At 35.9% G+C, this 23,992-nt stretch overlaps 1 protein-coding gene across 11 annotated transcripts in view; it reads left to right on the forward strand.

Annotated features, from left to right (window-relative positions):
- Positions 1-23,992, forward strand: part of LOC129000065 (piezo-type mechanosensitive ion channel component) — a 213,208-nt gene that overhangs the window by 11,422 nt on the left and 177,794 nt on the right. For all 11 annotated transcript variants that reach the window (XM_054426932.1, XM_054426925.1, XM_054426928.1 and 8 more), the window contains exon 2: positions 105-180. In XM_054426932.1, coding sequence (XP_054282907.1) covers positions 117-180 — 64 coding nt within the window. In that variant the 5' untranslated portion in view covers positions 105-116. The remainder of the gene's footprint in view (positions 1-104; positions 181-23,992) is intronic.

The following is a 23,992-nucleotide window of genomic DNA, read 5'->3' on the forward strand; positions in this document are numbered from 1 at the left end:
AAAATTCTATAAATGGAAATAAATTGTAAACATCTTTTCTTTTGAATTTGTAAAAAGCATTCCTAGATTTTTCTCTTGGTTATATTCTTTTATTTCTGTTGCAGGTCTGAGTCAGGATGGGGAGGTTCTTAGTTTGCCTGTGTCTGCAGAGGATTCTACTACCCATCGCCTTGATTATAGGTGAGCTAAGCTGTCTGTTGATATTGTATATGTAGACAAAATCAATAGTTTATTCCAAAACAGTTTTCGGCTTGTACACTGCCTAGGCCTATATTATTTTATCCTACTGGACCTTGAGATGCTGACTTGTGTTAGGGACACCGACTTATTTCTTCTACCACTACGATACTCCCCTAACCAATCTATTGCCCTAGACCACAGTAATTCCTCAAAACTTTGCAAATGAGCACCTTGGACTTTTCTCATGTTGTCCATCATGTTGCTACCATCTTGATCAAGTCTTAAATTTACTACCACAGAGTAAAAATAAATTAGGTTTGATGGTGTGATAGAGATTGAGTTGGAAAGGGGGGGGGGGGCTGAAAACATCTAGCTTAATAAGGCATTTAGAAACAACTACATAACGGCCCAGGGGCTATATTTAACGGTCCTGGAATTGCTATTTTGAATTGTAGATGGCAGATTTTGCTAAAACACTGCTAGTTTATTTTAAAGGCTTGCTTTTAAACTTAAAGTCTTGGGAAGATCTTCAAACTTAACTTACTGAATCAAAACCTCTATTTTCCTCTATAGATAAATTTGGCAAACAAAAGTTTGCCCTCTTAGAGGGAGATTAATTAATTTATATTGTGATCAGGAGGCAAAAAACAACAAAAAAGAAAAAAAAAACACAAGTTGTTTGATGGCTCATTAAATTGGTCCTATGTTTGTTCATGATCAAATTATCACTATTCTTTTTTCTGTGAACTTTGTGCAGTAATAATCTTAAATCAGTTCTCTTAAACTTTCCCCAAGCTTTATAAGTATTTTCATTTTCTAGAGCTTTCCTACCTTAAAGTAGACAAAAAATTCTGTAAAAATGCTTCAATAAATAACTAAATTGAACTGGTCAATCATAATATTGATATCACTCTAGTTTATAGTAGTCATCACTAGACAGGATTTCTTATTTATTTCAGTCTAGTGTGTTATCAGTGGAGCACACGTTGATAAAAGGTCATCTTCAAGGTTCTCTCAGTGACCCACAACCTCTGATTTCATACACTTTGACACAGCTTTCATATTTATTGCTTCCTCACTTTTCATTTCTGAGCATTACATAATTTGCTCTTATAGACAATGTTGTGGCATTTTAAAACATTTTTATTAGCTCGCTTTCTTGTCTGTTCGGTACAAATTATGCACCCGATTTTTAACTAACTTCCTGATGAGCTAGAGACTTGAAACTTGAGACATAGCTCACAAAGAGATGACAATACAATATCAAATAATTTATTTTCATTTTTACCTTGGGCTACACTCCATGGGCTTCTGAATTTTATTCTATTTGTCTATGATTTAACATACTTGTACACATTGAAAACTAAAAAGTAGAAAATAATTTATAAATAAAAAACACATTTTTAAATACCACGTTTTTAGACGCACCAAAAGTAGAAAATAATATTTAAATATGTGGATAGAATAAATACTTGTAAGATAAAAAATATCCCCGCCGCAGCAAACCTGCAGACTAAGCAAATTTCCATTTACCTGATTGGATTTACACTAAAATTTCTCCTTAAAAATATCACATTCATTCCCTAGGATTTAAATTAACATTAGTTTAACGAGTACTTAGGTTTGCTGCAACAGGGAGGGTAAAAAGGTGTTTTTTTTTTGTAAAATGTAATAGTTTAGTACAAAATTAATGCATTTTCCAAATTTGACCAAAATATGTTCATAAACAAGCAAACTACAACAGTTTACTTATTCTCCATAAGAATAACATGGGAATTTTAAATTTACAGATTTTTGGAATTTTCTCCGTAACCATTAGGCGCATAATAACGCTTCAATATACTAAATTATTTGTTTTTTTAAGCTCTACAAAATGGTTTGGAAAGAAATTGCTAAATTTTAAGTTTTTAGTGTAAAAAATTGGAAAAACCAATTTTTACCCCATAAAACCCCCCATAAACCCCTGTTCCCATAGTCCGATCATGCTGGTTCGCGAACTCGTTTGAATAAATGTAGGTTTACACGTTTGTACCAAATTTCATCAAAATCGGATGATTTTTGCTCGAGTTATCGCGCTAACGGACACATATATAAATATAACTATATATATATATATATATATATATATGAATTTGAACGGATGGTGTTTTTGGTCTCTAGGGACCTCAAAACAAAAAAGTAAATCGGTCCCGGGTCCAGGTCTTACCATGAGTGCTACGGTAATAGATTATTGAGAACTGTCGTTAAAATGGTAAAATGTCGTTGAGAACTGGCTCACAGCAAATAATTTAATTCTAAATAAAGATAAAACATCAACTGTAGTATTTAGTCTTTATAGAAATTCCTGAGATGCCAAATGAAAATCTGCATCCAAAGTTTTTGGGACTAACTTTTGATCTATAAGTATAAAAGAGGATGTTGGTATATTTGGCAGTGATAAACTCAGACACCGCTGGACCGATGGCCACGAAACTTGGCACATACGTGTAGAATTTCATGGAATAGGTTTATACACCATCAATTTCGTGATCCGTCCAATCGGCTCCGCCCCAGTGGCTCTGGAGTTTCGCATGTTAACCTTATGAGAAATGGAATTAATGAATCTTAACAGCTGTTTCAATTAATTAAACAAGTTGGTTCTGTTCTATGATGTTCAATAGCATTAAAGTTACAAGGATTACCAACAGGGTGCAGCACTATTATTTCTTTTACATTTATGACAACAGCTAATTTGCAACCAAAAGGTGAGTGAGCGTAGCGAACGAACTTCAACCTGGAGGCGAGTTAGCGTAGCGAACGAGTTAACCTGAAGGCAAGTGAGCGCAGCGAACGAGCTCCAACCTAAAGGTGAGTGAGCTTAGCGAACGAACTTCAACCAGTACGTGATTGAGCCATGCGAACGAGATCATCTTGAAAATTAAGAAGTTAAACGGGGCAAAGCCCGCGGGTTACAGCTAGTACTACTCTAAATTGGCAATATCATGTTCATTTGGTAAGGGCGAGACTTAGTTCGAGTATATTTGCTATGAAACGTTTGTGTGGTGAATTGAATCAGCATTCTTTAATACAGGCTTATTATGGACTATTACATAGCCATTTAAGGTATGGGGTTAAGGGTGTAGCATAGAGCACAAGGGCCTAGATTTTTTAGGATTTTTTGAGAGGATAGCAGGCTTACCTGAATGGGAAAGAGTCCAAACTGGCACAGGAAACACAAAACAAAACTTTACACTATATACACAAAACATTAGAATATTTAACTGTCACTGACAGCATTTTCAACTAAGGAAGAGAGTTTTCTAGATGTCCAAAATGGTGGCCAGTGAGTTGTTGAGTCAGTGTTGCCAATAGTATGAATTCAAAAAACACAGTTTCAGTTTATCTTATATGCACTATATATATATGAATGAATATTCATTCACACTGTATCTTAATGTAAAAGGGCAGCTATTAACCTGTAGTATAAATCTTATTGATCTTGAGTACAAAACCTGTATTATATGACATTAGAACCAATAAGATAGTTTTGATTTTGTGAGTCTTTAAAATCAGTCTTTATAAGGGTTGATTTTTTTTTGTAAAGTATGCTCTGATTATGTCTATTCCTGTAAAAGGTTAATACTTTTCTACTGAGCACTACCAGTTGTTTGATATTTATTTACCAAATGCAGAGTTACATCATAAAATGACTGGACATTTAATATTGTGAGTGCAGTATAATACTTTACTTAACCCGCCATGTTAAACTTCCCTATCCCAAGCGTGATGTATACAACTTCCTTACTTCTCGAGTGATGTAAAGTTGAAAAAAACTCACTCGGTGATGTAATGAAACCCATTTAAATAACATTGAGTGGATAACTTAAAAAATATAACTCTATGGAGCCAACGACGTTCATCGCTAGAAATCAGCTGTGTATTTGAATTTATTATTATTCTTTGAAGAATTTTCTTAACCTAGCTTTTGTTTGTAAATGAACGTTACTGATAGAAGATGAGTGAAATTGATAATGAAGCATATTGCTCGTAACCTCTTGGATATTGTCGGGTCAGGTAAAATCTTGTACGTTACACGTTACGCAAGAGCGTGTTTACATCACTTCGGTGAATAAAATTCACCTGCGTGATGTAAAAACGCTCTTACTACATTTGTAATGTAAATAGCTATAATCTCACCGATTTTCACTTAAAAGTTCATTTAGGATTAAAATGTGTATGGTCAGATACCAGTCTTTACATTTATTTGAATTATTTTTGGATTGGCAATGTTTTTTAAATTATCATGTACCAAGTTATACAATTTTGGTAAAATATATTGACGTGATGTCAGCATTCTTTAATACAGGCTTATTATGGACTATTACATAGGCATTTAAGGTATGGGGTTAAGGGTGTAGCATAGAGCACAAGGGCCTAGATTTTTTGAGAGGATAGCAGGCTTACCTGAATGGGAAAGAGTCCAAACTGGTTACTGTTAGAAGATGAGTGAAATTGATAATGAAGCATATTGCTCGTAACCTCCTGGATATTGTCGGGTCAGGTAAAATCTTGTACGTTACACGTTACGCAAGAGCGTGTTTACATCACTTCGGTGAATAACATTCACCTGCGTGATGTAAAAACGCTCTTACTACACTTGTAATGTAAATCGCTATAATCTCACCGATTTTCACTTAAAAGTTCATTTAAGATTAAAATGTGTATGGTCAGATACCAGTCTTTACATTTATTTGAATTATTTTTGGATTGGCAATGTTTTTTAAATTATCATGTACCAAGTTATACAATTTTGGTAAAATATATTGACGTGATGTTTCAAATAGTGTTAAGTTTAGTGTTATACTTATACACTTGCCTTAGGCTCGCTGGGGGCTCTGCCCTCAGGCCCCCTTCTTTTGGTTGGGGGATTGTTGGAAATATCCTTGGAGAAAATCTGTTACTGATAAATACTTTTAGCGTGTAAAATAATACAATAATAAGAAGGTGTAAAAAACTAAGCACTGTAGTTTAATGCAACTGAATGTATTTTTATACAGAATTATAAGGGGGAGGATTGATTTGGCGAGGGTAGGGTGTAAATTTTATAGACTTATATAAATTATTCCTTGGTTTTAAAACAAAGACTAGTAACTATGAAAGATTTCACGCCCTTACCACAAAGAAAGACAGTGGTTCAAGAATTTTTTTTTTTTGGTTAATTATTTGTTGAGGGGGGCTACATATTTTAAAATGCTAAATTCCTAAGATATCTAGGGTTTTAGTACCTCATTCTAGCTATCCTGCCAGACGTACATTATTGTAAAGTTTTAAGCTCTAGCATGTTTCTAAACAGTTAAGATCGGCATACCAAAGTTGGCCACTTTCGAGGTTATTTACCATAAGACTGTAAAGCTGTATATAAGATATATGAACACTCCTGGTTTTGTTTTGCGTGGCTACCTGAAAATGACAAACTTCTCGTTATGTAGGAAATTTGATATTTTTAATTCTTGTTGGAAATTTGTGTTTAAAAACAGTTTTTAAATAATAATAAATAGGTTTTTTAAATACCTTATCTCATCAATCTTAATTTAGTCTTGGGCAAGAATAAATTGGGATTGACGACGTAAGGTACGTAAACCTATTTTATATTGTCAAAAATCAATCCTGGAGGCAATGATGTATAAAATAAACAGTTTAGTGATATAGTACCAGAATAAATAGTTCTGTAACAGTAGCTTTATAGGTATTTATCAGGCAATATGTAGCCTCCTATAAACCAAATCACCTCTACAGTTTTATTGGCAAATGACCTGTTCGTGAGGAAGCTATTGATGCTGTTGGTCATTAGCTTTAACTGCCAGTTAAGTACTCCGAGTCATGACACCTTGCCCGTCCAAACTTGAGTGTGGAACTGGTTCTAACAAATGATGTATTTTCTGTATAAATTGATTAGGCATAATTTAATCAATTTAAACTTTTATATATTTTCATGGATAATTAAAAAAATGTATGGACATTTTAAACTTTTCAAAATTGCTTTTTTAAAATAGTATTTCTTTATTCCCTGAGAAGTACTCTAAACGAGTGATTATTCTAAACGCTTCATTTGTATAAACAATTTAGGTACCAACAATATCTCTCTCTTGACCTTGAGCTCGGCGACAGACCCTTGCTCACTGATAACTTGGACATTTCCCTTATATCCTGGATTATTAAGGCCAGAGCAGGGCTACTGTCATTAAATTATCAACCTTGGATAGAGAATAAAAATTACATTTGCTCTCTATGCAATAATAGGCAATTTGAATCAGTGTTTCATTACGTAGCAGTATGCCCAATTTTAAAGAATATCAGATATTTTTGGCTAAAAGCACATTCTTTGAGTGAAGACGAATTCTTTGATTATTTAAATGGAAGGGATTGGCGGGCTTTGGGTGGTTTTTTAAGAGATGCTTGGAGTGTAAGATGGGATCTAATAAAGGAGTTTAACTTTTAGACAAATGAAAAAGCAAGTAATCTAAAAAATTATTGTTTCCTTGTTTGTTACTTTTGTTAACAATTCTGTTTATAGATAGATCTTTTAATGAAAAAAAATTATTTTATGTTAAGTTTATTATTTTATTTGCAGTCTTTTGTCAAGGAGTTACTTTCTGTTTTTATTTAAAACATAAATTAATGTGTCAACCAAACAGACGGTTTAGTAACCATTGTTTTTGTGTGCACATAAGTATGTATCATTGTGTAATGTTCCAAATTGTACAATAAAGCACATTTCATTTCATTTCATTTCATTTCAAATGATGTATTTTCTGTATAAATTGATTAGGCATAATTTAATCAATTTAAACTTTTATATATTTTCATGGATAATTAAAAAAATGTATGGACATTTTAAACTTTTCAAAATTGCTTTTTTAAAATAGTATTTCTTTATTCCCTGAGTAGTACTCTAAACGAGTGATTATTCTAAACGCTTCATTTGTATAAACAATTTAGGAATGAAAAATACCATGTTGTAGATTGTAACTAAGCAGACAAAAATATCTACTTAGTATTATATTTTTGATGGTAAAATAATGAAAAGTCTTCATTGGTCACATTACTATTCAGGACTCAATGTTATTTATGTTGTATAGGTATAGCCTAGGTTTTGCCTTGCACAAGCTATAAAAATAATTATGACAGGTTACGTACCTTGACATCCACAATACCTCAGTGGAACTTCCATTGACTTTGTTGTGTCGAAGTTTGTCTGAGGAATTGTGGACGCCAAGATACGTAAACTGTTATAATTGACTACCAATTCCAGAAGGCTGCGATGCGAATAAAATAAAAATAATATCGGACTTCAATTCAATTTAATCTATTGATCGCTAAAATTCACAATTACAGAGGCTGAGAATCAGTAATGAATATGTGACATGTCAATACAAATCATGCATTATAAATTGTGTTTATCACAATTGCATTACAATATATACAATAGCATGTATGTATATACTAACTAATTATATCTACTATAAAAAGTATTTTAAAAAAGTATTAAAGTATGAAATCATGATCTGTGTAATTCACACACTTTGTTAGGCCTTTTTCTTCAAAACCATCATAATTTTCTAAACTGTATTAGTTTTAAAAAAAATTTCTGTTATCCAACCATTCAAGTAACCGTTATTGAAAACTTGGGGAAAATTTTGCGGACTCACAACAGGCAGTTAATAGGTATTTTACCGTAATATTGCATCGCACAAATAGTGTTACTGTAATATTGCTTTGCACAAATAGTGGTTTTATACTCAAAATTAGGTGTTTCTCCTCAACTTGTCAGTGCAGTGTTAGATAAGCTCAATGTTGACTCATTTAAGTTGTAAGTAACTTGGTGTCTGATAGTTTATCTCAAGTCAATACCTTGACACACCTAGGTGTGTTGTGATGAGTGTAGGTGCAATAATGGGTTGATAAGTGCACTGACATTGCAACCCGACCAGTCAAGCATTTTTGCTATCCTACAAGATAACTAAGCCGATTATTGTATTTTTGTTTCATATTTTAAGGGGGTTTTCCTAGTTAAGCCACTCAATGGCTTAAGTCCTGCTTTACATTATGTGTTACCTGTTTCAGTTCAAGTAAATCACATAAAAATGGTCTGATAGGTATTGTACCATCGGTTGTTTAACTTCATGCATTTTAGCAACTTGGATTTAGCAGTTTGATGGGGATATTTTTTTCTGAACATAATTAAATTGCGTTTTGTGGCTTGAATTGTCTCTGGTAAAGCCATACCACACATAAATATTTTTGAAAAAAATCTGCAGGAATGCATCACATTTTATTAGATCATTTTCATATGTCTACTCTAGTCTAGTAGTCTTATCATTATTCGCTACTGTTCAAACATGATTTTTGGCATCTTTTTTGAATGCAGCCAGCAAAACTTGATGTGTTTTTTATTATTTTGTGTCATAAATATGTAAATATGTTTATATTCAGTTACCTCAGCACTTATTGTACAAATGAAAGTTCCGAATAGGGATATAAGGATTTAATACAAAGATGCCGTATTTGGTACCATTTTTGTGCAAGAAGACTGCTAGTTTGATCACTTTCTCTTTAAAAAAAATTGAGTTTTATCCATATTTAATGTTTGTAAAATGTAACGTTATTAATAACTATTTATTTACTGTAATACAATAACACTTCCAAATGACACTAGGTCAATCCCCTATAAAAGGTAAAGAAATGCCTCTCTGAAAAAATAAGTAAAATACCTACTTGTTAAAAATTCAACGACAAAACTGTTTACTTTGTTTTATGCCACTGTAAACGACGCAATTTATGTGATTTGGCAATCAGCCTACGTTTTTCAGCACTGGTCTTATGGCATTCCGTATCTGCGTTTTGGCAGCATTTGCACCAACTACATCTGTCTTGTGTTCAAAGTGTATATCAAAGTGTTTTTGTAAAATGTATTGGTAACGGAAAAAAAATAATAAATTGCCATGTTATTCTTATGGAGCATATTGTAAAATGTTGTGGATTGCTTGTTTATGGATGTACTGTATTTTGATCAAACTTGGTAAATTTATTTATTTCATACTAAGCTATTAATATTTTAATAAAAACCACACTTTATTAGTTTCCTTGTAGCAGCAGACCTAGGTACTCGTTAAACCTAATGTTATTTAAATAGATTTAATTGAAAAATAAATTCAGACAAATGGAAATTTTCATAGCCAGCAGGTTTGCTGCGGCGGGGGTATTTTATTTCCAAACAGACAAAACTGTTGTTTATCGCAGGTCGCAAAGGGTTCTCTGGGTTATTCAAATTTCAGTTTTGTTTCCCTTTACCCATGAATAGACTTTCTATTTTTTGTTTTAAACAAGCTGGCAGTTACACCTAGAGATGGACACAGTGACAAATGTGTCACTGTCAGACAAAGAAAGCGGTGTTTGAGGGGAACGAACTAATAACCACAAACGCGTACATACATAAGTTACGCCTGTATCCGCCGTCGTTATTTTCGTTGGTTAGCCCGCACCACAACATTTAATGCTTTTGTTTGGTTAGTTATGTAATGTTTTTTATTCGGAACTACCTAAAAATAATTTTAATTGAACAATATCACAAACTTACACAGAATTTTGAGTTAATTTTCACCAATTTAAACCAGTGTTAAAGTGATTAAGCTAGCATAAACTTAGCCTACCGAAATAGATTAATATCATTTTCAATCACAGTTTTTGTATCCAACAATAGTATATTAAGTTACTTGTCCTGAAAATAGGTGTTTACCGGACGAGTGTGGTCGTTCCCTTGCGAGACCAAGTCGAGTGGGGGATTACCAAACGAATTTAATTTTTTCCAAGCTTTGAAAATGCCCTGAGAAGATTAAATACTCTAGACAATATAATGGATAAGGACCTGGAATCTCATTGCCAAATATAATCAGCTGGTTCGTGTCTGTTAAAAGCTCATTACAGTACAGTAGTACGTAATAAAAACCCATTTGATTAAGCTGGCCGCAAGGCGCAAACTAGGCTACTGTCTACTGTTTAACGGACTAAATCCTTGCGTGGGAAGTTCGTTAAATGTGTATTGTGGCATACGTCCCGTGTAATAAGTGTTTACATACGACCGTTTTTAAACTAGCCGTTTCCGTTATGTTCTTATAAATGAAAATATTCACTTAACAGCATTGTTTTACTTAACAACACGAGTAATGGAACAATAAGGTTAAAGGATTGAGAGAAAATAAGTAAAATTGTGATGCTTCGAACAACCTCTTAAGACTAAATTAATTGTTAATGAGTGGTGGTTTTGGTTGGTTCAACGAGTTGTTGCATCACTGTCACTACTTTCAGTGGCAATGAGATGTTATAATCGAACACTTAACTTCTCTTAGAGGTTGTGAGTAGTGATTGTTAGTACAGTAATTAAAATACGGTCATAGGTAAAGATATAGTGTACGCAACTCGCGTAAATAGTCTTAACGACACTCGTAGAGAAGTTTTTCTTCTCGATTTCTACTCGTGTCGTTAGTACTATCTTTACACGATCGTTGCTTAACTACTATAACGGAATAGTATATTACGTTACTAGTCCTTAAAATAAGTGTTAACCGGACGAGTGTGGTGGTTCCCGTGCGAGACGAAGTCGAGTGCGAGATTGCCATACGAGTCCGGTAAACACATTTTGGACGAGTCACGTACGATATCTTACGCCATACTACTTTAAGCTAAGTTAACAATAACAAATCTTTATTTTTACCCACCGACTAAGGGATTAACAATCACTTGAGAGAGGTTATTTTTTTTATAACCTCTAATTGTCAAATATAATCAGCTGGTTGGTGTCCGGTAAAACTCATTACAGTACACTAGTACGTAATGAAACTCAGTTTGATTAAGCTGACGGCAAACAGCTGTTTTCTGGACTAAATCCTTGCGTGGGAAGTTCGTTAAGACAGTGTAGTGTGACGTAATAGTTATTTGAAACTAAAAACTATAATGTTGAATTTTCGGATGCTGTTTTGGGTAGGCCTTACATTGCTATTGCCTTCAGAAATCGGTAAAAGTCTTCAGCCGTATTAACACTGGTGTCAGTTGAGTTGTAAATCGTGCTGTTTGACGACACAGTTTGAATTGCTAACAGAGTCCTCGGGTGTTGTTATACACATTGTTATTGTGTTTATGCACGACGCGGCGGCGGCCACTTGTTGAAATAAATCGCCACGCTTCTGACACGAGCCGCTATTTCCGTTCTCCAGTCGAGTTTGGCAGCTGGAATGATAATATCGTCTCTATTACAATCCCTAGGGCAAATCGAGCGCAGTCTGTATCTAATGATACAATTTGTAGCGGATATACTTTGTAGCTCATTTTAACTAATCACATTATTACTTGTGATCGCTATTTCACCTCCCGTTTTAGTAATCTTATATTGATTATTTGGAACATGTTATACGGATCCATCTAATTTCATGACGACTGTCTATGGCTCTGGACGGCCACATGCAGATTCAGTGATTCACCAATGGTTTGAGTTGAGGGTCCGGACAAACGTACAAATTCACCAATCCTCTGACCTGGGACAGGCACACAATAATGGGGTGACGAAATAGCCGAATTCACCAATTATTCTAGTCATGGGTCTTTAATTCTATAGTAAATTTATACGCGACCCTTATTTGAAGGGGTGTTAGTTATGTAGATTTTAGCACAGATTACAGTATTGCAACTATTGAATAACGTGATTAACTATTGAATAACGTGAACGGCTTCCTGCTGTCGTAGCAGCAATACAGTAGTGCATTGCAGTATTCTGACATCAGTATCGACTGCCCAAGCTTGTAGCCGAACACTGATCAGCGATTGCCGAGCAAGCGGCGTGCGGAAGTCACTAATGGCGATGTTTCCGGGTGTCAGACTATCGCCAAACAGCCAACCACGGGGATTCCAACGAATTTACAGACGGAATGTAACCCACAATACTGAAATTGACGTTGGATGCATGTTGAGAGGCCATGTTTTTGTGATGGTGCGAAAGGATGGAAGTCTGGACATAGCACGGGAGAAGTACGATTGGCACTTGGATACTGAAGTATACAGCCCATCTTCATGGACTAAATGTTACCAATTCGTCATTAAAATAGAACACGACTGAATGAGCCACATAGTGTGTGCTACAGTCTTACAAATGTATTCCATCACTGGCAGTAGAATGGCATAACGATGCTTTATATTTGTCAGTTCAGTTTGGCTTGGGTTAAAAAAGTTTGGGTATTTGACAGAAATTGGCTATTAACATTAATAATTAGATAAATTTAAACCTGTTTTCAGAGTAAACATGGTGATGGTACCTATGAGGTTTGCTATGTTGAGATGTCTGACAGACACGCAGGTTGTGACTTGCGACATGCTATCTGTGCTGTTCGTGTCCCAGTTTATGTAATTGAGGTTTCCGACCTTCCGACCGCGAAAACTGACATTGGCACACTGGGGATTCTGACTCAGGGCTCTGTACGGTGGAACGCTTTGAAACTACACTGTCAATTTCGACTTGAAAATTGTCCACACGTGAAACATGTAGTTTAAAATTTTTACGAAAATACAAAGGAAAAGTACAAAAGTACAAAATTGGTGACTGTATGTATAAAAAAATGAGTATGAGGGTAACGTAACTTTTAGCTTTTATTCTGAAGCCTATTTTATGTGTATTTCACGTGGGTTAGGTTTGAGTGAGCCAAATGATTTATTATTTTTACATTCTTAGACAACTTGTTAAGAGTGTTCTATATTTTTTAATCAAAGGTTTTGTCCAATTTTCACAATTGGGTGCAACGTTGTGTTAAAAATTAAATACTATATGTATTATTTAGGGCTGTGATATATTATATTGATAGTAAATTATTAAAAGATATACCGTCATAGACAACCGACAAATTAGCATTTTATTCCTATGAAAGGGGGAAAATAGTCTTTCCATCATAACAACCATTGGACTCCTGCTTGTAAATAAGACATCTCAGAACGGACATGTATTTTTTCGGGTTTCGTCTTATTCTTTCCTTGTTACTTTTGAAATACCAGGATTGGTGGATCAAAGCAATTAGTGTTCAAAAATTGCTTTCCAATTACAAATGAAACGCCGCAACTACAGCATATGAATAGATTATAAATTCTAGTCATGCAATGACAGACATGAAACATTGTCACCAGAAGATAACCTTATAACCTGTTATATAGTCAACTATTTTGATTTATCCATGCAGGAAAGTCAGGAATCTTACACGATGTGATATAAAAGGTTTTCAATGAATGTGTGAAATTTGTGCTCATCTGTGAATTTGTCGGCAACTTTGAAGTTTGGGATTGTGCCTTATGTGTACTGTACATGTACTGCCTAAAGTTACTGTTCCACCAGACTATGCAGAATACATATTTGATTTGTTTGACAACAGAAAATGTCATTCATACTTTCCTGCGTAGCCTTTACGCTTTGCTTGCCTACCATTAAATTGCTCTAATGTTGCTGGGGAAACCCGATAGTAGATTCTGAGCTAGAGAATGTTGACTTATGCAGTTCAGGTTCACAAATAGTTTAATCAAGAACGAGGAGATTGATGAGCGAGTGGGACGCCTCCACAACTCTACAGCCCTGAGCGATTCAGTTACCGATTGATGATTATGTTAGTTTAAATGGTAAATTTACAGTTTTACACTGACAGTTATAATTGATTTTTACTACTCATGTTGCCGCAGTCGTTAAAAAATGAATTTTAATATTTTTGATTCACTGAACCACGTTTCTCTGAGCAAAGCTCGGTCCCCTATTGCAGTGTCAGTGTGTTGTGTTGTGGGCGGAACACTGAATGATGCACCTTGAACACTAAACACAATTACGTAGAGAACGGTTATAGAGAGATCCTTATAATTCTGTTGTCTTGTGGGAAATTACGTGTTTAATTACTCCGTAACGTAACGACCCTTGCAATTCCATAATGCTTCAAAATATTCTCTCTATATCTTCACATATCTAGGCGGGTTTTGTCAGGAGGATGAGAAATACATCTTATTAAAGCCGGGTTAATGATTTTAGTTATACGAGTATTTGATTGAGTTAGTTTGATACGGTTATGCATTTAGATGAACATGTAATCAGTCACGTATTATTTGATAGAAATTATCCGAATCTTAATTCGTGAGATAAACAAGTTTTACTTGCGTGTGAGATCAGTTTTCTATATAGGTGAACACGAACTGCCGAGTCACATTTCTACAATCCATAGATTGATGTGATATCCTCGAGATCAAGATCCCACGTCCTATAACCACTATACCAACCACACTCAAGCAAGCGTATATATGTTATGGATACGGGATACAGTATAAAAACAAATTATTCTAGTAGAACGTACGAAATGATAAACTACAATTCTTGTAAGTTTCAACAATCCTGCGAAAATATATTTTAGTTCAGACTACTTGCAATTTTTGTTTTTAGTGAAACTTTGAAGAAGTCTCACCACAATAGACTACCGTTACGCCACTCCCCGACTCCCGTTGTTTATTTGCAGTTTGAGATGAAAGGTGGCCCAGCCCTTGAACTGCTCAGCTGTAAACAGTAGATCCTTGTGAGGCGCCCCGTGCACGCCCATCAGCATGAGGTGTCGTGATGCAAGTGGCGATGAACTCACTGGGGCTGTCTGTCTATGTGTCCCATACCCTACAACCTATGTCTATGTGTACTCTACAACCTACAACCTTGACTCTTTAAACCGAACGTCTGGTTTTTCAATCGTTAAACTGGCCATTTTGATACCATACTTGATCAATATGCTCTCTTTTCCACGAAGTTTGGGTACATTTTATCATATATTTCTATAAATGATTTACTGTTTATACATGATTAATCTGGTTTTTAATTTATTGTAAGTTATTGTTGTATTTCAATTAAATTGAACCACGCCAAATCTACTTATATATCGCGTTCGTCTCAGCTAGAAAAAACACTATACAGTCGAGTAATCCCAAACTAACTGCAACCAATACCTGATCAAACGTAACAAAGACAAAAGAAATATTGTTATTTTCCCCAGGTCCAGCAAATTGGCGGACTAAGTTGGCTTATACTTTAATTCAAATCAGTGCTAATTTTCATTTAAATTCAAATAGGTTCACAATACAAGAAGATTTACACTTAGCTACCAATAAATTGAAACGTGTCAAATAAAGAAAAATTAACGTAATTGAAAAAAATGTGTTTCGATAAAATTACAATCATAGTTTATGCGTGTTCACAACCTTGATAACAGTTAAGTTTATTACTTGTGTAATGTTGTAAAATCAGATTTATCAGTGTTAAATGTATTATTCGGTTGCAACGAGTGATTGTGATCCAAACATGCAAGTAAATGAAAATCATTTGAGTGTTAAATGTTACATTTGTCACCGCGGCACGACAGCTCACACGCAATGGTCATATAACAAATACCCCAATAAACGTCTTACAGTACGTGACAATACTTTTATCGCAGCTAATTTTTACGTTTTACCTAATATATTGCCTTTTGAACTAACGAAGGGTTCAGTTGGTTCATTCGAGTAATTACTTAAGGTTTAGACGATATACGAATACAATACATAGCCTATAATAAGAAGATGGAATTATTAAATCAGGTTAGACCAGCTTTAAATAGCCAAAGACATTGTCAGAAATGTAGTTAGTTAAAATTGAGTTTAGTATTGATTGCTGCTCTAGTTTTTGCTTGTTCAGTGTGAATTGTCATCAGTGTCTTGACAGACACACGGGTTACAGAAACTCAGGGGGGCCACGCGCTTTACGTAAAGAATGTTAACAGGCTATGCAACGTAAAAGAACCAAAACGCACTATATTAGCAATATTCAACTGTTATTGATTTAGATTACCACGAATACTGAACAATGATTTGTTTATTATCTTGTAATTTTTGAAGAACTTTTTGTTAAGCAATATCACTATCGTCTTCATCGTCAATGAACGAATGGTGAAAATTACTGAAGGAAATAAAGGATCGAAATGTGTCAAATATTGATAAAGGACCTCAATGGATTATTCAGAAAGGAAGTGAGTGTAAATTAAGTATCAACTCGATGTGGTGCGTGTGAGAGGAATATGTGATTAACCAACTCAATATACAGCGCATGGTGTGGATAATGAGTGGTTTGGTACGACAGAGGCCTCAAACCTGGTATTATCATACGACTTGTAGTAACTGACGAGTTTTCATTTTGCTCTAGTTTGTTTCCTTTGTTTGAATATGTATTTTACACATGAATAATTTAACGTATTCTTTATGGAATTCGTACTATTTGTGTCCACGTTATGAATCACATACTTGTTACTGTACACCGGTACACTATAATGTATAGATTAAACATACTCCCTTATGGATTTTTCATCCATATAAATCAGCAGATAACATGTTTATGTTTGTTTCTGCCCTTCATGTGTACACTGAGTTTTAAACTATGCATTTACACATATTAAGCCTGTCTACTACATTTTATATATTCACACTAATATCAGAGTGTGAGTATAGATTAAACACATAGGCTCTAAACAGACCTAAGATGTTTCAATATGGCGAGAAGTTATTTTTACCGTTTCCTAAATCAGTGTTCAAAGATTCTAAAATGAAGTTTTACTCGGGGGTTAAGAGTTTGGGAACTTCCCATGTTTGACTTGATCAACAACTTTACTGACTGGAAATATACAACCACGCATTTGCGAATAAAAAAAAAAGTGTTTCTGGCAGTTGCTCAATTGTTTTCTGACGCAACCTGTAAATACAAGACGAGTTTTATCTTTGATGGCGTTGTTTTGTATTCGTGAATTATATACCCTACGATGATATTTTTTTAAATAAAATTTCTGTTTTGAAACGTTTTACAAACTAAGCTTTTTAAACAAACAAGCAGGATAGGTTAGATAGCATGGCAATGTACAGTAGTTGGGTTGGTAACAGTTGAATTAGGACTTGACCGGGTACGATTGTACGTGTTTTACCTTATTCAGTCGACGACCGCCGCTGACAATTTCCCTTTCGTGATTTGTCCATTTATGTCACCCATCCGTTGTAGAAAGTTTTCTATTAAACAATAAAACTAAAGTAAATTTGTATTGAGGTAATTAGGAGCTAGGTTATTAATTTTGTAATTACATTTTGACAATGATATCGGTAACTCGATATTCATTTAAGTTTCCTAAACATGTGGGTTAGTTGGTTAGAGCAATAGAAAATTGCAAAGAGTATGGGAGTTGAATACCGCATATGGTACTTATCTACTCACCCTATTCTGGACTATTTTTAATTTTGTTTACTTTTACTTTCGGGACACCAACCTTTTAGTGTACCAGGTTATGGGTTACCTAGACATTGCATTATAGTCGTAACTATTTATAAGTAGTGGAATCGAGTAATGAAGCGTCATTGAAGATATTTTTTGTAATTTTACTTAGTTGATATAGCAAAGTTCAAAACACAATGTGGTAAAACATTAATAATCGTTAGCTAGCTGACATTATTGGGGTAAGCAGTATAAATGATATATAATTTTGAATACTGCTCGGCAAAACAATGAGATGGATCGTAGCCATCATTTATCTTTGTTCTTGTTGATAAATGTGGTATAAACTTAATAAAGTGAAATTCGTATAGTTGTAATTTCAGAATATTATATATAAAAAAAATGTTTTTCTATTCCGAGTTCGTTTGGCTCTTCTACCCGACCGATTTTCATGATCGAGGTCTCAAATTGAAGGTGTGCACGCACATATTTCATATCAAGCATCGGCATATATTTATCTACTGTATTTCTCGTAAAAAAACTATAAATTTGATTTATTTTAGAATTCTTACTTCAATTTAAGATGCATTTCACCAGTTATATACATACCCTATGATTAATAATTATTAGCTCCAGTATTTTCTATGTTTTAGACTTTAAAAATCTGTAAATTATAGGCTTTAATTTGAGTTATTGATCGTTTGAATCAGTTAAGTTCAACATACCGGTACTGTATTACTCAATCAAAAATCACAAATTTGATTATTTCTCGGATACAATATTTAGGCTTATTTCAACGCTGCGGAGCAGCTTGGGCCCCTAGTAAATGATTAAAGTAATATTGATAAAACGTAAATATACACATGTAAAGGTATGTCGGAATAGCATCCTTACTCGAATACATTATTCTTTTATCCGTACGCTCTGTAGTCTTACTTATCCACTCAAAATCGTGTCAGAACAATTTTTAGCTCAAGGTAACATTAAATCGAGACTTGTTTTTGAACTGTAACTACTCGTAGAATTTGTAACTTGTATGAATGTAATATCCAATATGTTGTGTAGATTGGAGAGTGTAGAGGGTGGAAAGTCGCAGATTTGTTATTGAGATGAACACTATCCTGTGTCGTGACTCATATCCCGAGAGTCAACAAACGTGAAGTTTGCCCACCAAACAAACCCTCGGAACAAACTGAAATTGATCTCTTCACTCAACTGCTTGTTATGCCACGCCCAGGTTTAGATCAACTTAAATGACTCTTTTCAATATGTAAATACATTACTTTTGGTTTGTTTAGTCGAATTTGATTGTATATAGTTTGTTTTAGGTACAAATGTTAAGGGTATACTTCTAAGAATAAAAACTGTTTGGTTTTTAGGTTTAGGTACATACGGTACCAAAAACTGTTTGGTACATACGGTTTAGTTTTACAGAAACGACTATTTATAAAAATAAATAATATACCTAGTACTGTATTTGGATTTTAATATTTTTAAAATATATCTGTTGTCAAACGCAAACCTTTTCAACCCGTTCTAATTTAGAATTTTCTTCATTAATTAAAATGATTAAATTAGGGTTAGATAAAGGTGACGGGGTGAGTGACATAGTTTGTCCTGGGAAGTGGTGAGAGATGAGTGGTGACTCAGGAAGACACGTGGTAAAGTAAAGGTGACGGGGTGAGTGACCTAGTTTGCTCTCCTGGGGAGTGGTGAGAGATGAGTGGTGACTCAGGAAGACACGTGGTGAGGTAAAGGTGACGGGGTAAGTGACCTAGTTTGCTCTCCTGGGGAGTGGCGAGAGATGAGTGGTGACTCAGGAAGACACGCGGAGAGGTAAAGGTGACGGGGTGAACAACATAGTTTGTCCTCCTGGGAAGTGGTGAGAGATGAGTGGTGACTCAGGAAGACACGTGGTGAGGTAAAGGTGACGGGGTGAGCGACCTAGTTTGCTCTCCTGGGGAGTGGCGAGAGATGAGTGGTGACTCAGGAAGACACGCGGAGAGGTAAAGGTGACGGGGTGAACAACATAGTTTGTCCTCCTGGGAAGTGGTGAGAGATGAGTGGTGATTCAGGAAGACACGCGGAGAGGTAAAGGTGACGGGGTGAACAACATAGTTTGTCCTCCTGGGAAGTGGTGAGAGATGAGTGGTGACTCAGGAAGACACGCGGAGAGGTAAAGGTGACGGGGTGAACAACATAGTTTGTCCTCCTGGGAAGTGGTGAGAGATGAGTGGTGACTCAGGAAGACACGCGGAGAGGTAAAGGTGACGGGGTGAACAACATAGTTTGTCCTCCTGGGAAGTGGTGAGAGATGAGTGGTGACTCAGGAAGACACGTGGTGAGGTAAAGGTGACGGGGTGAGTGACCTAGTTTGCTCTCCTGGGGAGTGGCGAGAGATGAGTGGTGACTCAGGAAGACACGCGGAGAGGTAAAGGTGACGGGGTGAACAACATAGTTTGTCCTCCTGGGAAGTGGTGAGAGATGAGTGGTGATTCAGGAAGACACGCGGAGAGGTAAAGGTGACGGGGTGAGCAACATAGTTTGTCCTGGGAAGTGGTGAGAGATGAGTGGTGACTCAGGAAGACACGCGGAGAGGTAAAGGTGACGGGGTGAGCAACATAGTTTGTCCTGGGAAGTGGTGAGAGATGAGTGGTGATTCAGGAAGACACGCGGAGAGGTAAAGGTGACGGGGTGAACAACATAGTTTGTCCTGGGAAGTGGTGAGAGATGAGTGGTGACTCAGGAAGACACGCGGAGAGGTAAAGGTGACGGGGTGAGTGACCTAGTTTGTCCTGGGAAGTGGTGAGAGATGAGTGGTGACTCAGGAAGACACGCGGAGAGGTAAAGGTGACGGGGTGAACAACATAGTTTGTCCTGGGAAGTGGTGAGAGATGAGTGGTGATTCAGGAAGACACGCGGAGAGGTAAAGGTGACGGGGTGAACAACATAGTTTGTCCTGGGAAGTGGTGAGAGATGAGTGGTGACTCAGGAAGACACGCGGAGAGGTAAAGGTGACGGGGTGAGCAACATAGTTTGTCCTGGGAAGTGGTGAGAGATGAGTGGTGATTCAGGAAGACACGCGGAGAGGTAAAGGTGACGGGGTGAACAACATAGTTTGCTCTCCTGGGAAGTGGTGAGAGATGAGTGGTGACTCAGGAAGACACGTGGTGAGGTAAAGGTGACGGGGTGAGCGACCTAGTTTTTCGACGATCGATGAACTGCCCCGCCTCAAGCCGAGGTTCCATTCATCCCCAGTAGGCACAAGAATCGCAATAAATTTCAAACGTAAACATCGATTGTTCAAAAAAATAATATTAGTTTCGAAACGAGTTTTTTTAGTTCTTAGCTGTCGTGAACAGTCACATTCTGAAATCAAACTACTGTATGACGAATATATTGGCTAATTTCTGAAATACATAAGACGTCGTAAGCTAGACGATTTACAGCCTCTTCTGCACGGATTTAAATGTTCTTTGGAGCTCCAAACACTACTTGAGATTGTTTACACACAAGAAGCTAAAAGGCCTGTTATACAAATCAACTAACTTTGAAAGAAACTCCCTGGCGTGCTAAGTGGTTTATTTTTCTATGTTTGCCATTTGGTTTCTATAAAGATCAACCGTTTACTATCTCAGTGAAGAGGGTTTGTTTGTTTAGTTAGCTATTTAGGGTAACCGTTAGTAGTTCGTCCCGTTTTAGGTTAATGTGTATAACATCTACTACAAACAACGGAAAATCATCATTTTATTTATTTGTTTGGTGTCTCTATTGTAAAACTGGCGAAACATATGCGAAATGTCAAGTTATGCGTGAACAACACTTCTTTCTCTGCCAATGTACTGTGCTTTAACAGCTTCTGGCAAAATCCTATAGAGTGAAAAAACAGTTAAACTAAAGTTTTTGGACTTATAATTCTATACATTACATAATTGAAGTTTTTGGTTGTAATAATCTATATCAACGAGTTCTATCCGCCCAGGACTTGCTTACAACAATATTGATGTACAGTGTGGCTAGTTTCCAATTTCTACTTAGTCAAATAATCGTAGGTCAATAATCTTGGACCCAGAAATATTTAAAGAAAATTTTGTTGTAATTTGTACTGTAAAATGTAATTGACAGTAAATTTTAAAGAGTTCCTGTAACTTCATATGGTTTATAGGCTACTGTTAGCTCATACACCGCACTTATCCGCCGTACAAAAAAAACATTGAACCATCTGTTGTAGGAAGTCTCTTTCAAGAATTCAGCAGTGGTCAATTAATTTCTTGGTTTTATCTTATCTTATCAAAAATGGGTGAACCACGGTCCAACTCCAAAAGATCAGAAAAAAAGGTTTGTAGCCTTCCACTTTCGTAACGGACATTGTCTGTGATATAACCAAGTCGGATACAAGTCTACGCCACAACCCGACTGCTCTAAATATAAAAACATTCTACTTGTCACATTACAGAATGAGAATACAATTTTTGAACCACTTAGAAATACTAACAAATATGTTTGTTTCAATTAAATAGAGACTCTAGAGCCAAATAATGTTGTGTTGGGTTACAGGTCTGTCTACGCTAAAAACAGAAACAAAATGACATTTTAGTAGTGCAGATATAGACCAAAATTCTATTGTAGTAATTCCCACCTAACGACAACAAACATTTTATGTCAATTTAGTTTGTGCAGTACGTTAATACAGAACAAATCACATCACGATTATTTATAAATCTATATTTATACATAAAAAAGGAGACGTTTTAAGTGTTGTTTGGATCGTCCATCTTTTTCGCATTGTAGTGTGTAAAGTATGTTTCAACTAAGCCAGCTGTCAAAGCACCAAGCAATGTATAATCAAAATACTCCAAATAGATTCACCACTTGTACATTTTGAATATGTAGAACGGTTAGAGATCCATAACGAGTGTGATAAGTCAAGTGTAATGATGATAACTGCCCCCCTAGTGATAAGAGTAGATCTTGTGGTGATACACTATGTTTATGTCAGTCAGTACCATCAGCTGAGTGTAGTCGACCTGTATACTGTACAGTGTACGCGCGGTAGTCATGCAACTACTGATAACGACAACCCCTGGAGACAAATACAGCTGATAACGATAATTGCCAAGGTTATCAGTATTACTCAACCGTGTGCTCCCACTATCTCCGCGTTCCGCTATCTCCGAACCCAAATCTGTCCCGCTATCTCCGAATTTTAGAGTGACCCTTTTAATCCAGTCACTGCCTGCGTTGTTAGCTGTCATTGCATCCACGGCTGCGAAGCTCCGTGGATGGAAGATTTGATGAAAATTTAACCCGTGGGTTAGGTTAGGTTAGGTCAGGTTAGGTTAGGTTAGGTTAGGTTAAGTTAAGTTAAGTTAAGTTAAGTTAAGTTAGGTTAGGATAGGTTTGAACGGAAAGTCTTAACGCAAGAAGTAACCGAGGATTATAGGGGTCACTCTGAAATTCGGAGATAGCGGTACACGGAGATGGCGGGACGCGGAGATAGCGGGAGGTAACCTACTCAACAACACATTAGTGATTTTAAAATTAGGTTTATCCTTGGTCAAAATGCTTCTTGTCCATGTTGTAGCTAGATTCGTTGTTGATGAATTCTTGATAAATGTGAACTGATTTTGCTTACAATATATTTTTCTTTGTTTTGTAGGCCTGCACCAAGTTGATCACAATTTTTAAGAAGTAAATTGTTGCTTGTCATTTTTGATTAGGGCCTACTCCTCTTCTTCTCATAAAATTTAAGATGAAATTAACGCCTAGTATTTCATCTGCTCTTCTTAAACATTGGTCTATAAACCCTAAAACGGGATTTTCAAAAGTTAGCTGGAAGGAGATATACTTTGAAATAAATAATAGTCTAGCCTAAGAGGTGTTAGGCCTAACTCTCATTATAGCTTTGTTTTTATGTTCCACGTTCACACTTGGCTCTAGCCCAAAACTGTTTAGCCCATTACTTTAGCCTACGATAGAAGGTAATTACAATATAGGCTCTTGTTACTTACTCAAATATATTGGTGATTGGTGGGATTTGAACATTAGACCTCAGAATACGGAATCCCACGCTCTACCACTAGACCAGCTCGCCCCCCCCCCCCCCCGGATCTAAATTGGAGATTGAGTAGCCTACTCAAAAAGGTTTCCAGCTAGGTTTAACCTTATTACTTGATCGAGGTCTTAAAATAAACCATGAAAAGTGGTGTGTCCTGGTTTAATGATTGAATTCACCCTTGCTTTGTAACATAGATGTCTCATACACTAAACTCATTGCTGTAAATACATTTTTTTATGCATAAAAATCACATTTCTGTTCAATTCAAACGTCTATTTTTCATATTCCAAAAATACTCTACGCTCCAGTTACGTTGAGAGTGTCCGCGGCGGCAGGTAACCTTTCTGAGGTAAATGTTAGTGGAGGTTCCATTCTCCACCAGGGGTATGGACGGCTCATATTGATCTTGCTCTGCCTCTTTCATCATAATTTATTTTAGCAAT

Source organism: Macrosteles quadrilineatus, unplaced genomic scaffold (genome assembly GCF_028750875.1).
Source record: "Macrosteles quadrilineatus isolate MER2022 unplaced genomic scaffold, UCM_ALF_1.0 Scaffold_8__2_contigs__length_117827958, whole genome shotgun sequence".
Lineage (NCBI taxonomy): Eukaryota > Metazoa > Arthropoda > Insecta > Hemiptera > Cicadellidae > Macrosteles > Macrosteles quadrilineatus.